Source organism: Notamacropus eugenii, chromosome 2, assembly GCF_028372415.1.
Source record: "Notamacropus eugenii isolate mMacEug1 chromosome 2, mMacEug1.pri_v2, whole genome shotgun sequence".
NCBI classification, from domain to species: Eukaryota; Metazoa; Chordata; class Mammalia; order Diprotodontia; family Macropodidae; genus Notamacropus; species Notamacropus eugenii.
In genome coordinates this window covers 478489973-478507512 of record NC_092873.1, presented here as the reverse complement: position 1 = coordinate 478507512, position 17540 = coordinate 478489973, and the positions used below count along the sequence as shown (strand labels likewise).

The following is a 17540-nucleotide window of genomic DNA, read 5'->3' as shown; positions in this document are numbered from 1 at the left end:
CATTTAATTTTTTGGTGACTATTTTTTTCATTCTTTGTGATAAATTAGTTTAGAAGATGTGTGTACCTGTGCTTAATCTTAAACAGGGGAATATTTATGTCACAGTCATTGAGACACAGTATTCAGAATGAGTATTAATGTAAAATTAATTGTGGAAATGTTACTGGTACTCATGTGCATTTTTGTTATGGAGAAAGTTGAAAAAAGCACTGGATGGGACTTAGAAGAGCCTGGTTCTACCACTTAGTACCTGTGTGCCTGGATAAGTCACTTCACCTCTATGAGATTCACTTTCTTCATCTGTAAAATTAGAGACTTGGAGTAGATAATTTTCCAACTCTAGATTCTGTGATTCTATATAGTCTGTGAACCAACCTTCCTTCTAGATTTTTCCCACCAAATTGAGATTTAAGAAACAAATGAGACAGCATCCTTTTCAGATTTGTGTTGTTCATATGACTATACATTTTCTTAACCTGTTAATGTTTATTGAGTTGTTAATAACCACATTACTTAATTATTCAGTTCTAGAAAATTTGGGACCATATGTTTGATGCTATTTGGGACTTTTTGGTTACAAAATGTTAACTAATTATATCAGACTTGATAGGGAGTATGGACATCATTTAGCCGTGGGATCATATGTATAGAACTGTAAGAGACCTTGAAGTTTATTTGATCCAACACCCTCATTATACAGATGAGGAGCCTGATGCTCATTGAAGTCAGCTGAGTTGCCCAAGCTCGCGTAGCTAACTGGGAGCAGAGCAGAATCAGCCCTTGTGACCTCAAGTCAGGTACCCACAGATACTTCTAAGCACAGTTTGATGATTAACATTTAGATGCATTACTCATTAGGGGGCATTGGACAATAATATAGGGCTATGTCTCTGTAAATCTATCTCCCCACTATTAAAACTGTTAAAATTTATGTTCATAGAGTTGGGCCAGCATATTACATATTAGCTCTCCCATTAATGGGAGGCAGTCATTTTGGACTGTGTAGGGTCAATTAAACTGATTTTTGTTTCCACTAAATTGGTCGATTTTAGTAAACTGACCCAATCAATTGAAGGTTTTGTCATCTTTGAAACCATAGTACTCCTTTTTCCCTCCATCTTCTGTTTCCTGATGTCATGGTACAGTTTCTGGCTTCAGAAAGATAATTTTTAAATTTAATTCTGCATTGAATATGTATTTATTGAAGGAGGAATAAATCAGTCAGATGTTCCTGCTGTTCCTACTGGCCCTTCAAGTGCTGAATTAGAAGTGGGTGAGACTGCAATGGAAGTGGACACTCCTGCAGAACAGTTTCTTCAGTCATCTTCATCTTCCACTGTCTCAGCTCAGGCGCCTTCAACATCATCTTCCACAGAAAGCCCTCGCTCGACATCTTTGCTTTCCTCTCCAGATACTGAACAGAGACTATCCTTAGAAGCTTCTGGGCACCATACACATCATCAGTCTGGTGAGAACGATATACTCTAAGTAGGCAGTGATTTATCATGTTTTCTAATAATGAGAATTTCTCCATTTTAGGATATGTTTAGAAGATACTAAAAATTTTTATCAATACTTACTAAAATAATTGACCAGAATGACATATCTGTATGTATACATATTACTTCACAGAAATTGTGAGTCTTTAAGTTAAATGTGTGTACATGCATCTGTTTCTTTAATATTTTTAATCTCTAGAAAGAAGATACTTTTAATAGGAAAATTCTAAAATAAATTTAGTTACAAAAAACTGATCTCCCCATTTGAAAAGTCAGACTACCACTACTGCTTTTCTCTCTTAATTGAGTGAAGGAGGTCTGACGGAAGGCTATCATAGCACAGTGCACCTAATTTCCATTATCTATAAGAAAAGACAGAAACTTTCCATTTTTATGAAGGTAATGCTCCCAGATACACCAGATGTCATGAGGTAGTGAGAATGCTACTATAATTTTAGAAGTGTTTTATTCAAAGGTTACTGTAAATTCAAACATAATCTCATGGGTCTTCCTTGGTTTTATCTTCTTGGTTGGTGTATTTTTAGAATCCTAACTATTGTCCTTGAAAGAATGATGTTTTATGGTATTGTTTTATACTTCCTTACCAGTATATTATAATATTTTCTCTTGAAAATAATTTATACAATCTACTTAAAGAATATTTTACCCCTTCTTCACTTTAACTATGTTGGAATAAATGCTTGTTTTATTAGTACCAGATATCAGAAAACAAGTGTACTACCAGACCCTATTAAGAGATACCAAATTATTTCCTTTATACCATAGTTTTTCATGGCCATCTTCAGCATCACAGCTTTTTTTTTAACCTTACTCCTACCCAATATCACCACCAAAAAACCAAAAACAAACCATCAAATAGATAAGTATGTGTGAAAGCATTTTCTGAGAACATTTCTGTATATTTAGTACAGTTATGCCCCATTTATTTGTTTTAAACTATTCATTTTAAAAGCAAATGAAATGTTTATTTACAATTTCAGGCACAAGTTAAAACTTATAAAATTCTTAACAGCTCAGCTATATGATGCCACTTTTATTCTTGCTTCCATAGAAACTGACTCCAGATCACAAAAAATTAAATAAGCTCTAATTTATCAGTATCCCCTTTATGGTGATTTAATGTCAGTTTCCATGAAAATAAAAGCCAGAACCATTTGTAGAAAATGTTAGGTTTCTTGTAGGTTTTATCTGGTTGTAGACCACAAAGACATTCTCTAAAATCAGATGTTCAGCAGAGTATACTCTATTTACATTTTTAACTTACAGGCATAAAAAGTATTCTAAGAAGAAAAATAATCTATAAAGTTTATTTTTCAGAGCAGATTTTCATACTTGTTAAAAACTTGGCAATTACACAAAACATTTTAAAATGAAGCAAATGTCATTTTAAGTAAGTGACCTTCTGAAGCAGTATTAAATAGCTTATGCTCAGCAATCCATTTTCAGGGTAATCTATCAAGGAGATTATACAGTCTAAGGATTTAGATGTTTACTGAATAGTGCCCCAACTTAATTATTTAATTTAATTATTCAAGGATTCATGATTTTGTTGCTTCAGGCAATCCTTCCACCAACACAGACTGCAATTCTCTTTATTGTTTAGGGGATGATCTTCACTAATTGCTGTGCTACACTGTTCCCTCTTCCCCATTCTTCCCTCCCATTCATTGCCTGTTGATCAGATGATTAGACTTGCTGAATTTAGCTAGGCGGGCTCTCAGATGACAAGACACATAATCTGATGTGGAAGCTGCTATAACTCAAACAGTGTTTATGACATATTAAAATTCATTAGAGAGGCTTATTTGGTGTAATGGTCAGAGGGCCAGAGTTGAAGTCAGGAAGACCTGACTTCAAATACTGCCTTAAGTGCTTGGTTTGTGACCATGGATAGCTGTTGTTTAACCTGATAGGCAACTCCATAAAATTATGCTACTGGCAAATTGCTGACCTGAATCAGTGGAAAGAATCTCCGTACCAAAAGTTCCACAAACTCATGAAATCATAGTTCTGGACCAAAGCAACATAAATACATTATAGTATGTTTTATTCAAAACCAATTATGTGACTATACCATTAACTTCTTTTCCCATCAGTATGCAGAATAGAATTTAATGACAAGAAATTTAGACTAATAGTCACCTCTCAAAATAATGCAAGAAATGATTCGCGCAGTTTTTTCTGTGTTAGAAAGTTTCTTTTGTTGAAAAGAGAGAAATAATGAAAATGAAACAGAAAGAAAAGTGAATGTAGTTGTTTTCCCTGTAGTCCACAGTATTTAGATGAGTCAGGTTATTGTATTATAGTTTATTTGTCTTATTTTCATCTCTAGTCTAGAGAAACTCTTCCTTTAGTCTTTATAATTTTCTGTAATTAGAAAGGGCTGTACAGAAAATATGGATTGATTGGCCATATTTTAACTTTATAAATAACATTTAAATATTCATAAAACATTTAATAATTATATATCATGTATTATATGAACCACTCAAAATCTGATCATTTAACCTACCTAATATTCATGAAATTATAGCTGTAGATATTTCTTAATAACAATACATCGCAACTCGCCTATTTATAGGCATTCTTGTCTTAGGTTCAGAGAGTCACTTGGGGCCTTCAGAACCAGTAACACTTCAATAAAATAAACTCCTCCAACTAAGTAGGAACTTTGTCTTTCAGAGTTATCAGATTAGTCAAACATTTATTAAATGCTTGTTATATGTATGGCCTTAGAGATAAGGAATTAGAAAAAAAGATCTTTCCTGCCATCAAGTGCTTACATCAAAGAGTATAAACATGTACATAGATAACTGTCATCTATATTTGAATGAGATGCAAGCTGAGAGATCCAAGAAGTGGACATTGCTTGGAGATGGTGGAATCAGGGGAAGCTTGTGAAGGAGGGAGCGTCCACAGCATCTTGAAGACAGTGAATAACGTCAGCAGAAGGAGGTGATGCTGAACTATTCTGCTCTAGGTGATAGGGAGTGGATGAGAAGGTCCCCTGAATCAAATGATGCAGAAAGATTCTGGCTGAGAAGGCCTGAGAAAAGACCATTGGCTTGAGAAGCAGAGACGTTACGGGGGCCCTTGAAAATTAGTTTGAGTAGAGTGGCAGCTATTGTCAAGTTAGATAGCGAAGGGCTGGAGAATATTTGGTGAGGAATTAGAGGCAGCAGTTGGAGAGTGCTGCTCTGCCCAAACCTGTGGAGAATAGAGAGAGAGTGTTGAGACATGGGGACTCCAGACTTAATGGTACTGAGGAATATGCATCATTAAACTGGCTGGTAAAAAGCTCGGCTGAGAGAAAGAAGTCGTAAAGTCATTGACTATACCTCAGCTGACTAGGAAGTGCCTAATGGAGTTCACAGTGAGGGTGGAAAACAGGCAGGCTCAGAAGAGGGGAGGCAGGATGATAGGAGACTATGATCAGAGAAGACGATTTAAGGTTGTAATTTGGAAGGTAGAATAGTAGCCAGAGATTGTGTCTTACTCAACTGTGACTGACTTGGGTAGAATGGAGGCACAGAAGATGTAGAAATGAAAGTTGTGTGGAAGCCCTAAGTAGCCCGGGTACCAGAAGGGTCATCACTGTGAATATTCACATCAGCAGTGAGAGCATCAGGCAGTAGTCTGAAGAAGAAGGCAAACCAAATTAAGTTCTATAGTCCCTGGAGAATAGTGAAAGCAACCATAGGAACTGGTAGAGGGTAGAAGAAAAGGATCACATCTGGCCACTTGAGAAGGCTCTTTCAGTGAGTAGCATTTGAACTGGGTCTTTAAGGGTGGGAGGACTTCAACTTGTAGAGATGGAAGCAGAGGGTCCTTCAGGTCTAGGAAATTGTAAGAGCAAAGCACCTTGTGGGAAGATGAAGAGTGTGTTTGGGGGATGTTAATTAGATTACATCCAGCTCACCCTTCTCTCTCTCCTCTTATATTCAGACAATCATGGGGTCCTGTCAGTTCTAGCTTTTTCAAACTCTTTGGCCCTTCCTAAGCAGGCTCTGTCTATTCTTCCACCCTTATCTCATACTACTATTGCACTCTGAATGTGCCCTAGACAATTTGAAATGATGCCTCTCTTCTTAATCTGTCTTTCTGCTTTTGCAATACAAGAGGGGTAAATCACTTTATTCATGTTGTCCTTTGTTCCTGGAAGACCACTCCTATTTGTTTAGTGAATTACATATTCATACTTTAAAAAGAACCAAATGACGACTGCCTATAGCCTTCCCTCTCCCCCATCCCAAATTGGTAATGACTTTTCCCACTTAGATGTCACATTGCACTTTTTTAAAACTTTTTTCCGTACCTACCTATTATTATCATATGGTTATTTGTGTATGTATCATATCCCTTTACTAGAATATAAGCTTCTTATTAGATTAGGGACTGTGTTTTATACAAGCTTCATTTCACCTAACTCTTAGGACGTTGTTCTCCCCACAATAAGCATTTAATAAATGTTTCTTGAATGGAATCAAATTGAGAATAAGGCAGAAAGAGGAAAAAGGACTTAATATTAAGCTAAGGAATGTAGACTTGATTTGATAGACAGTAGGGAACTGCTAGACATTTTTGAGGGAGCAAGAGGTGTGCAGTATGATCAGAGCTGTGCATGGGGAAGGTATCAGGAGATTTTAAGGTAGAATTGGAGACAAGCAGGTGGAGGCAGGGAGGTCAGCTGGGAGAACATTTGATGATTCTATACACAAGTTAAAAAGGACCTGAACTTGGGTTGTAATAAAAGGCACTGTGCTCTGACTGCCTTTATTCCTCCTGCCAATCTCTGAAAGAGATCCCCCTAGTGATTTACCAGGGAAGGCATTTAGGAATTCAAGGAGTGCCTTTCCTGTCATATTCGCTTGTTGCTTAGCACTGAGGTACTCGTTTACAAAGACACAACCACAGACTTTAGGTTCTACTAGTGTTAACACTGCTGTTAAGTTTGAAGTGATCTTAAATGACCTTCTGAACTTCATACTGCTCATCAGCAGTTGGTATGTGGGCTATATATAATATGTGTTTTTCATAAAGATGTGTTTTATATATGCAGAAAACATTTGTAAATATGTATGTTCATTTTTTTTCTTTAGTTTTGTTACTTTTATTTCACCATCTTACAATCTGAAATTTCAAACTGAAGTAACAGGTCAAGATTCTGATATTTTTTTGTGAGCTCTGCTTGTAACTTTACTTTTGAGGACACATTTTTTCAACCTGGATAGAAAACAAATGTAAAATATCCTGTGGATAGTAACACCTACTTAATGTAGTCTTTGAAAACTGATAAAAACCATAAATGTATGGTTCTTAAGATTATTATAGTCAGCTCTTGATTTTCTGAACTACAAATCACCAGTGTTCACTCAGATAATTCAGGACTTATAGGATTCATGGGTATTTCTGCCTTTGGGAGCAGGAGTTGGAGTCCCAGACCAGCAGGGTAGTTTTCTGATATATTTGCCAGTAATCTCTTTGAATCATTACAAATTTACCCTGTAGTCTTAACAATTCTATGCTGTTTTTGCTTAAGTAGATTTCCTTCTTTTCTGTGCAGGATATTTATTTTGTGATTGTAAGATATTTCTTTTTATTAGATATAGTTTTATTTAGTATTGCATATAAAAGGATAACACATACCCAAAAGGGAAAAAAAAAATTGTTACTAACCATGTAATATTAGGTGTTAACATGTATCCAGACCTACCCCAGCACTTGAGGAAAGGTCTTTATGTAGAAGTTACAGTGAGATCTCATGGAACAACTTAAATGAGTTTCCTTTTTGTCAAGTCACTAAAGAAACAGCAAAATAGGAGGTCAGAATTATTATTGAGAAATCACTGCTCCCTTTAAGATCCCTAGAGGATTAGCTGAAGACTATTTTGGCAGTTAAATGTGGACGGTAGTGAATTATCTCTAAGTCAGTAAAGTTATTGAAGTTTGTTTACGTGTGGTAAAATAATACTGATGTGAATAAATTTTTCACATTTCAGTTTGTTATTTTACTAAAATGTGCAAAAAGCCTAATTGGAGGCATTTTAAAAAAGGAATTGTTTTTTGTATTTTATTTCTATTTCATTTAATTGCATAAATATTCTAAAAGCAATGAAGATTAAAATAGAAAATTCTAGTATGTATATGTGTGGATATATATATATATATGTATGTATGTATATAAAGGGTAAAGCCTATGAAAGAGGAGCTATCCTAATTCCATCATATAAGGAATCCACATTTTCTTATGTAAATAAGCAGCTTATTTTTTCTCCCAATACATATGTATTTCTTTATCTTTCTTCTCTTTGATGTTTTTGGATGCTGTGATATCTTTTATTTCTGTGTTCTTTTACACCCTTTTTTTCCTGTCTGTGTCAGAGTTTTTAAGGGGGCCTGAGATAGCTCTGCTTCGTAAGGGCCTGCAACAACTGCGGCTTAAGAGAGCTGAGCAGCAGAGGCAACGAGAGCTAGCTGAGGCCGCACAACGACAGCCTTCCACTTCTGAGCAGTCCTCCCCTGAGGGCTTGTCGCAGGGCCCTCATCCTTCAGGTTCTCGATACCAAGTGTTCTTTAGCAGCTTAGCTGCTAGAGCTGGTTGTGGATGTCGCTGATGTTTGCTGAGATGCTTCCCTCTACATTTCCCTGACACAAGATAGAGCTAATGCACTATTGCTGCTTATTCCTTCCTTGCATGTGGTGGTATTAATCATCACATGGTTAAATAGACAGTGCATTACAATAGCAAGCTCTAGATGTATACAAAAACATTTATTCTTGTATTTTTAATATGGAAGAGGGGGGATTGTTCACTTTATCCAAATTCAGCTGTCATTCTTCTGGTGCCTGTTATATACAATTCACTATATTAGGTACTGGGTGGCAAAGGTGAAAAAAAACCTCACAGTCCCCATCGTCAGCAGTGGGGACTTACAATACATTGGAGGAGTAAAACGTGTACATAAATATGATACAAGAAGATTAGAAAGGAAAATATTTGAAGAGGGTGAGATCATGCTCATCTGGGAGAATGGCCAAGATTTCATGCTGGAAGTAACCTTTGAGATGGCCTTTCAAGGAAGAGATGGATTTCAACAGGCAGAAGTGTTGAGGGAGTTCATTCTAAGCATGACATACATATAGCCTTTGTGAAACACCAAGTGGGGAGGATGCAAGGTAAAACTTGAAAATAGGGTCTAGTTTGGTTGAAAGATCAGGTAAATGAAAGAGACTAGAGTGAAGTGAGGCTGGGGAATTAGACTGGAACCAGACTATGGAGAACCTTGGATACCAGACTACTACTTCATGGAGAATGGGGAGCTGCTGAAGGTATTTTGAGTAGAGGTGTGATGTGGTCATCTCTGATCATTAGGAAGATTATCTTGGCAGCTCTGTAAAAAAATAGATTAATGAAGGGTAAAACTAAAGTCAGGGACATTGGTAAAATGGGTATTATGATGGTTCAGAAAAGAGTTAATGAGAGCCTATTCTGGGAAGGGGGGACAGACAAAAGAAAAGGGGACAAATGCACAGGGTATTAAGGAGCTAGAACCCATAAGACTTAGCAGCTGATTAGATATGGGGAATGAGGGAGACTGAACGTGTCTCTAAAGTTTTGAATATGTGATTGCAGAAAGAAGAAAAGTAGGAAAATTAGGAGAAGATAGCTTTTGAGAGGAAAATAGCAAGTTTAGTTTTGCATATATATCATTTTCATATACTAGCGGAACATCCAGGTAGACAAACCTAGTTAGCAGCTGGAAATGCAGTATTTGACTTTTGGGAAGAAATGCGGGCTGGAAGTATAGATTTGGTAGTCATAAGTGAAGCTATGGCGTGGGGTATATCCAAGGGAGAGAATGTAAAGAGAAAGAAAAAAACCTCAGAAACACCTCACTTAGAGGCTAAGAGACAGTGAGAATTGTTCAATAAATGTAGGGCCTCTTCTTCTAGAATGTACCTACGCTTCAGAATGAACTCAGTGTGCAGAAAATGTCCCTAACAAAAAGGCTGCTATACCTCAGCTTCCAGCTCTCTTTTGCTTTGAAAGTTAATGCATATTTTTATATGAACTACATAGTGCTGGATTGAAGTGCTTATAGAATTGCTTATAGAATTAGAGAATTATGATTGGCCATCACATAGTTTATTGGATTTGTAGTTTTAGTTAATGTTTGTAATATTTTATTGTAAATAGATTTTTCACAGAATTTGTTAATTCTTTGTTTTCTGTATAATCAGGTTTCAATTCAAGATCTCTTGTGGAGGTAACAAGTTTCTGATATAGAGAACAGATACATATTTAGCCTTTAGCCATATTGTCATTCCATTAACTGTAAAATCTTAATATTAAATAGATTTGTGATATATTTTTTCCTTTGGGGATTTCACTATCACAGAGAAGACTTTAAGCAGAACGTGAGAACAGTTTAGGGTTACCCTCTATGGTGAAACCACAAAATAACTTGGCAGTCATTTAATAAGACAGCAATTATTGTAATTTCACATTTCTTTTACAAATGAGAATATGTCCAGTTTCTGACACAAATGGGTTTATGAGACTTTGGTTAATAAATAGGCAATGATGAAAATAGAACTTAATTGCTCTGAAAACTGTGACAAAATTACTTTGTAGCTAGAAGGTCCCAAAACCATTTGGATTGTGTTACTCTTCATTTACCCCTCCTCTTCCTAAATGTGTTTTACAGGCTCCAGCAACAACAGAAATATTTCATTATTTCTAAAACCTATAATATCATTAGTGTGTTACCCCTCCATGTATCTCAGTAGAGACTTGAGTTGTAGCTAACTTGCTCCACATTTACCATGCTGGTCTAGTAACAAAAGATGACCTGTTACTGGGTCTCTGCTTGAGTCTCTTCCAGGTTGAGGGGACCTGTCAGAACTAGGCTTTGCTGATATCACTTCTGAGAACCCAAAGTCACCTGTACTCATAGATGATGCATCATTCCTATGAAATCATACAAATTTTCAAAGCAATCATAATACAGAAATCATATTCTGAGGTCAGGGTACCATGCTGATATTTAATCTGTGTTATATTTTTGGTTTAATTTTATTAGCAAAGAATACTTGGGTTAGAGTTCTCTGAATGTGTTTTAATTATTTAGGAAAATTTTTTCCTTCCTTAAAATTTCTCACAAGAAAGAAAACAATTTCTCTGTAGATTGGTAATATATTAACTGTTAATGTAAATGTTAAAATTTGACAACCTTGAATAGCAAATATTTTACCAAGATTTTTAGCTTCGTAAACAGTTTTGGGCAAAATGATTTGAAGATGAACTATTTATTCATGAGCAGTTGGTGATGCAGTGGGTAGAGTGCTGAACTTAGAGACAGGAAGACTTGAGTTCAGATCCTGCCTCATACATTTACTGGTTGTGTGACTAACCCTAGGCAAGCTATTAAACCTCCTCAGCCTCAGTTTCCTCATTTGCAAAAAGAGGATAATAAGAGCACCCACCTCACAGGGTTGTTGTGAGAATCAATGAGATAATATTCGTAAAACACTTTACAGATGTTAAATGATATAAATGACAGCTGTTCTTATCCTGAAATATGACAAAAAGCCGATTCTAAAATGCCGCTACATTAAGAAGGAAGATGCTGAAATTTAACAGAGTAGGAGAGTTGTTAAGGCAAAGTTGAGTGTAAAACAGTGCCTAAGTAGGTAAAAAAAAACTATGTATGTGGGTTATATTTGTAGTAGAACAGACATTTGAAGAGCATTTGGTATACAGAAGTTTTCACATCGAGTTTACTGGTTTGAATATCATCAGAATTTTGTAGAATGATAAAATGTATTAATCGTTGGTCCTATATAAAACAACTTGTTTTTTCTTGTAGTTCTTAGGCTCATGTTCATTTATCTTTATTGACTGTTAATTACTTAGTCCTTTTGGAGCAGCCTCCCCAGAAGAAAATGAGAATTAAATAAATGACTATCGGTTTGCCAGTTCAATTCAATGAATACTCATCAAAGTGCCTGTAGTAGATAGAGCACAGTACATGCTAAGCATTGAAGGAGATACAAAGTCAATAACACATGGTTAGGCCCTCAAGGAACGTAAAATATCATAACAAGAATTAAATTATGTAAGCATGCAATATATTCTTTGGGACCAAATCAGGTTGTCTTCTAGAACCGTTCAACTATGCTCAGAAGGCCTTAGTGCCATTACAAAGTCTGTCATAATTCAACTCTTCCATTCTTATGCAGTGTGGACCTAATAGACAGAACTGGCCTGCAAGCCAGGAGACTGGGGTCCAAGTCTCACCCAGATAGCTGTGTTACCTTGAGCAAGTCACCTAACCTCTGAGTGCTCTAGACCAGTGGCGTTCAACTTGTAACCCTTAGACCTCTTTTATAATTACAGTTGAAATATTCAGTGGAGCTGCATGAGAAATGAGGGCCAGCTGTCTTATGTGTTACTGAAAATCCAGATGGAGTGCCATAAATCAAAATGGCTCTCCAGAGACAGCATCTCTTTAGTTAACTGTGGTATTTGTAGAAGTTGCAGACTTCAACTCATCATTCCAAGGCACTGACTGACACCAGTGTCACAGTTTCAGGTACTTTTCTAAATAATATAAATTGCCTTTAAAATAGCTTTCAGAGCCCTTAAGAAAATTCTTGTCAGCTGTCAGAATATATAATCTATTTTTATTTAAGTTCAAATACAGTAGACTTTTTCTCCCCCTGAGCTTTTTAGGGTAACACATCAGAACCATCAGTGGTCTTTCAGGATTTTCTAATTGTCAGAGAGACAGATTGTTCTTCATCTCATCACTGTCTGGGAATGTAAACTAACTGATTTCTATTTCTGGCCATATAACATAATAATCAATCTTGGCCTTATAATATGATTCCTGGCCTTATAATAGGGCAAGTGATTTCCCTATTTCATGCTTGAGCCTGCCCATCTTTAAAATTAGAATATTAGGCTTTAAGGCTTGTCTTTTCCTGTTTCAGATGAACGTTATAGGGATGAATTAGGTAATAGGTTATTAGAGAAGCATATAAACGTGAAATACTATAGTATAGTTCTGGGACATGTCATTGATTACCTCACCGTGTCCTGCATCAAGGATGTGTAAGCTTGGTAGTATTCAGGCTATCTAAGGAGCTAGTTTAATAAGCAGGTTTGTGTTATAAATAGCAGTAGGAAGAAGACATTTTGCATTTGATTAATTTTAGGCCCAATTCTTTTCTTCTGTTTCAGGCCTGTAAAGTCATGAATTTCTGACTCCTGCTCTGAGTGATAGCACTCTCTGGAGTCTATTGGGTACTGGCCAACCACTGTCACAGATCCCCCCCAAAGGAGCATGGTGTCAGCTTAGAGGGAGTCAGGTCGGTTCTGATTTTTTTCACTATATGGAACAGTTTTGTTACTCTTTTAAAAAAAGGTTTTATACCTCTTCTAGGCTATAAAACATGAGTGACCCTTGAAAAACACTTTTCAAAACTGAGCCATATTGGAAAAAATCGGCACTTGCATGATTCTGTGTAAGCAGGTTCTTTATTGCAGTGGTGTCAAGCTCAAGTAGAAACTGGAGCTACCAACCCAGACGTAATGCTGCATATTGACTTAGTTTTAAAATGTTTTAGTGTATTTTTCTTTATTTTGTTAAATATTGCAGTTACTTTTAAATTTGTTATATTAGTTCCATTTTAATTTGGTTTAGGCTGCACTTAGGAGTGTTGTGGGCCACGTACTTGACCCTCTGCTTTGCTGCATCAGGTTCTCATGAGGTAAAACCCCATGTATACCATTCACAGTCTATTTTACATGTGGATTACTTGTGATCTGATACTCAGCCCTTTTACTTAATAAAGCCAAGTAAAAAGTTTTCTTATGTGTACATTTCTTATTAAAAGGAAAAAGTCCATCAGAACATAAATGTGTGGTAGATCAAATATGATGTTATCAGATCATTTCTGTAGCTCTAATAGACTGCCTCAGATGAGATAAGTTCGTCAGATGATCATATGTAAAATGAGTAGAATAAATGAAATTTATTCCCGAAATAAAACATGTCACATAGTTCCACAGTAGTTTTTGGGAATTACATATTTTGTCATATAATTATGCAGATGAATAACATATTTCTCTTCTGGGATCCAGGACAGTAATGACTTTTTTGTTTCATAGAGGTGGAAACTTTGATGCCAGAATGTTAAGTAGTTTGTTTAGGACCAAGTGACAATTTATTGAAATAAATACTATCAAAACTTAGAGCTCTTAGCCTAGTCATTGACTGTGAGTACTAGGTGAATTTTTATTTTGAAGTTTATCTTCACCTTAGGTAGTTATAGAATTCTAGATGTAAGTTACTCAGTGATATGCCTTTTAGAATAATTGATCATTAGACTAGATATTTAAGTGAATTTTTTTGTTGTTTCTCAAAAGATAATTCATAAAAAGGTATGTTGCAGAGTTATGTTATAAGCAGTGGTAAAGTATGATTTGAAGTAAGATTATTTTTCTGTACCCTAAATGATTGACTCTTGAGAAATAATGTAATCCAAACCTATTTCATATTTAATTGGAATTTATAAGCTTGGAATAAAAGACAGAGGAAGTATTATATAGTTTTGCCTCTAACTTCAATAAATTGGTCCTTAGAACAACAGTCGAATATTTATATTTTTTCATGCCCTTATCTCCCAGGAAAATGTGGTCAGCTATTGCTAGTAAGAAGATAATGGCAATATTTTTAGATTGCAGCTACTGTTTTGAAACTCATGATAGTAACTGGATGTATTTTGGAAATCCAGGGCAAAATATAAGGATGGCAGTATGGACATTGAATTTATGAATATATAGTACTACCATATTTGATTTGACATAATGATCTTTTAAATGTCATTCAAAATGTTTTTGGTACTAGAATATCCTCTCTGAAAGATCAGTTGGCCTCATTCTTGTTACCTCAGTTTAAAAATAGATATCTAGTAATGATCCAGGAAGGAGTTGTCTTAAAGGTTAGGATTCAAGAGAGTATAGATTGGTTTTTTTAATAGAAGTAGCAAATAAACATTTCAGCATTCTTTAAACAGTCATGCTATCTTTCTGTCTTAAGGTCACAGAATATCTCTACTTTGTCATTTTCTCTAGCATAGTAAATGATTAGTTTGATGGAGGTGGTGGCAGATTTTTTAAAACATTTGATTTGGTTTCATTCTTATATCTTATGGGGATCGGGAGAATACCAAACACAATGTAATGCTTCGTATAAGGTTTAGACTTTTAATATTTGGGAAAATAATCATGCACAAAGAATCCTTAACTTGTTATTTTTTGTTCTTAACTATAATATCATATCTTGAAGCTGTCTTATAATGAATGCTGGTGGCTGAGGAAAAGTTAATGATGGTTACATTATATCCTATGATCTTTCTTGCAGTATTTCCTGGCAATTGTTTCTTTGTTAGCCAGATTTAATTTTTTGCATAATTTTAAAAGGTGTATCATTATACTTTTCATTATCTCTAAGGACCAAAACTAATGTCCTTTCTTTAAAAATGATACCCTAAGAATGTGTAAAGCACTGAAGCAGATATCTGAAGCAATCGTACAGATAAACATTGATAGATTGGGATGGTACTTGAATTAACTATTAGTCTCTCTACTCCTTTATGGCATGTTGTTAAAACTGAAGAACAGACCTGGATAAATTTTAGAAGACATTAATAAGGATAGTTAGCCTAGTCATTGACTGTGGGTACTAGGGCAATTTTTGTTTTGAAGTTTATCTTTACCTTAGGAAGTAATAGAATCCTAAATGTAAGTTACTCAGTCATATGCCTCTTAGAATTATTGATCATTAGACTAGATATTTAAGTGAATTTTTTTGTTCAATGACCAGTTGCAGTTGAACACATGAAACTAGAACAAGAAAGAAAAACTGATGAAGTTAGAAGACAACATATTTTAAAGAGGTAGAAAAGAAACCTGGCCTGAGTCACACGAGCTGTTTAAAAGAGGCAAATTAGATCTAACACATTCATATGGAAACAAAAGAAAATCAAGCTGTAACATGGTTGGAAAAAATGTCAAGTTGTTGGGCATTAGAATGCCATCCTAAGCACATTGAGGGAAAGAATGTCCTCTCTCTTCCCCCAGCAGATCCAGTAACTCTATTATAAAGAAAATGAGAGGGGATTCTCTGTAGAGATTGAAAAGGCCACAAAGGAGGAGGTAACTCTCATGGGCCAGAAGTATAACCAAAATACTACATTTCATGGCAAAAACAAGTGGGTCCATTCTATCCTCAGTTTCGTGTGTGTGTGTGTGTGTGTGTGTGTGTGTGTGTGTGTAATTAGAAACATAAGACCACAGACATGCTTCAGAGGAACTCCTTCATTTTTAGTTAAGGAAACTAAGGTCCAAACAGGTTAAGTGACTTGCCTAAGGTCATACACTTAGTTTATGACAGAGCCAAGACTAGACTCTAGATTTCTGATTCTCAGACCAGTGCCCCTTTTGCATTATGCTACCTCCCCACTGCACCCTCTTTATATAGAGTAAATACCATTGCTTTTTGGAAGATTGATTATGGTTCTGTGATATCATTTGCCTTCTTGAATATTTCTCCTGTAGCTACTTTGTCTAAAATATTTGATTCTAGTGCTCTTGATAAAATTGTTGTTCACTTCAAATTCAATAAAACAACATCCCAGCAAAAAGCATTGAGCTCTTCAACTTTTTGGGCGGCTCCTTCAAGGATTTAAGAAAGATGAAAGAAAAACCTGATTAAGCATGTGTACTACCATTTCATGAACTTCCATTTATAGATCTATCTGTATAGCTCCTCTTTGTTATCCAAAAGAAATGTAGGGGAAAGTGTATATGCATGAAACCAGAAGAAAGGTTTTCTGTGTTCTCAATCTGTATTCAAGGTTACTAAAAGCTTGCCTGGAATAATGTATCTGGCCACATGACTCTGCTTACTCACTGCTTGGGAAACATACCCACAGCACTCACCTCTCTTCCCCTGCCTTTTTACATTTGTTTTTAAGCTTGTAGATGATCATGACATTGCTGTGCAGTTTTCTGCTGCTTATTTTTAAGTTGAAATCTCATTTTTGTTTCAGATTCTCCTTCTTCTGTGGTTAACAAACAGCTCGGATCCATGTCCCTTGATGAGCAACAGGGTGCGTGCAGCTGGAGATGCGCCATGCCCATCCGTAGTTTCATTGCCATGCATAAACTAAGCTCTTTCTGTTTTCATAGTCTCTTGTAAAGACTAATGGCCACAGGATGTTTTCTTAGAGCCACATAACTGTTAAATAGGATTGGGCGTGAGAGCCTCTCTTTCCTACACAAATGATATTCTCCAGAGGGATGGTAAAAACCAATTGTTCCCTGCCCCTGGTGCCAACTTTTAGTGATCTTATCATAACCTGATAGGTATAGGTGAAAACTTTGTCTTTTGAGGCAATTTAAAACATTTTGTAGGGCAAATTTGGACTTTTGCCCAGGACCCTTTCACATATTATAATTATAGTTCCCTGTATTAATAACAGCTTTAATTTTCCTTAGAGTAACACCCTACTAGCGGAGGGAGTGTGATGTAGGGGGATGAAGGGCTGGCCTTATTTCTGGCATATCCTTACTATGTGGCCAGGCTAATATCTCAGTGTCCCAGACCATGAGCTACAAACAAGTTGCCAGGCTGCCTCAGTGGAGAGACTTTGCATATTAGGAACTCCCTAAACTGATGAAATCTAGACCCACAGTCCCATTCTGTATGCAGCCTCTGAGACTTGAGCAACTTGAATCCCAGAGGAAATGGAAAAGGCATAGGGTTTTACACTTTGTATGCAGATGTAATACGCGCATATTTAAAGACTGAAAGTGTCCTCAGTCTAAGGAGAAGGAAAGATCCAACTTTGGGCCTTTGGCAGCCTGTCGGCTTAAAATTGTGCGTGAAAGAAGGGTTCTAGTTTACAGAGCCTTGTTTTTCACAGATCTGAAGCCCTGGGAGGAATGGA

The 17540-nt window shown here is 36.0% G+C and overlaps 1 protein-coding gene across 10 annotated transcripts in view; it reads left to right on the top strand.

The window, feature by feature from the left end:
- DCAF6 (DDB1 and CUL4 associated factor 6) overlaps positions 1-17540 on the top strand; it is a 160891-nt gene that overhangs the window by 81241 nt on the left and 62110 nt on the right. For 5 of the 10 annotated variants that reach the window (XM_072648729.1, XM_072648727.1, XM_072648728.1 and 2 more), the window contains 3 exons: positions 1208-1468; positions 7902-8072; positions 16641-16700. In XM_072648729.1, the coding sequence (XP_072504830.1) occupies positions 1208-1468; positions 7902-8072; positions 16641-16700 (492 nt within the window). The remainder of the gene's footprint in view (positions 1-1207; positions 1469-7901; positions 8073-16640; positions 16701-17540) is intronic. The other 5 variants (XM_072648734.1, XM_072648733.1, XM_072648732.1 and 2 more) reach the window with 2 other exon arrangements.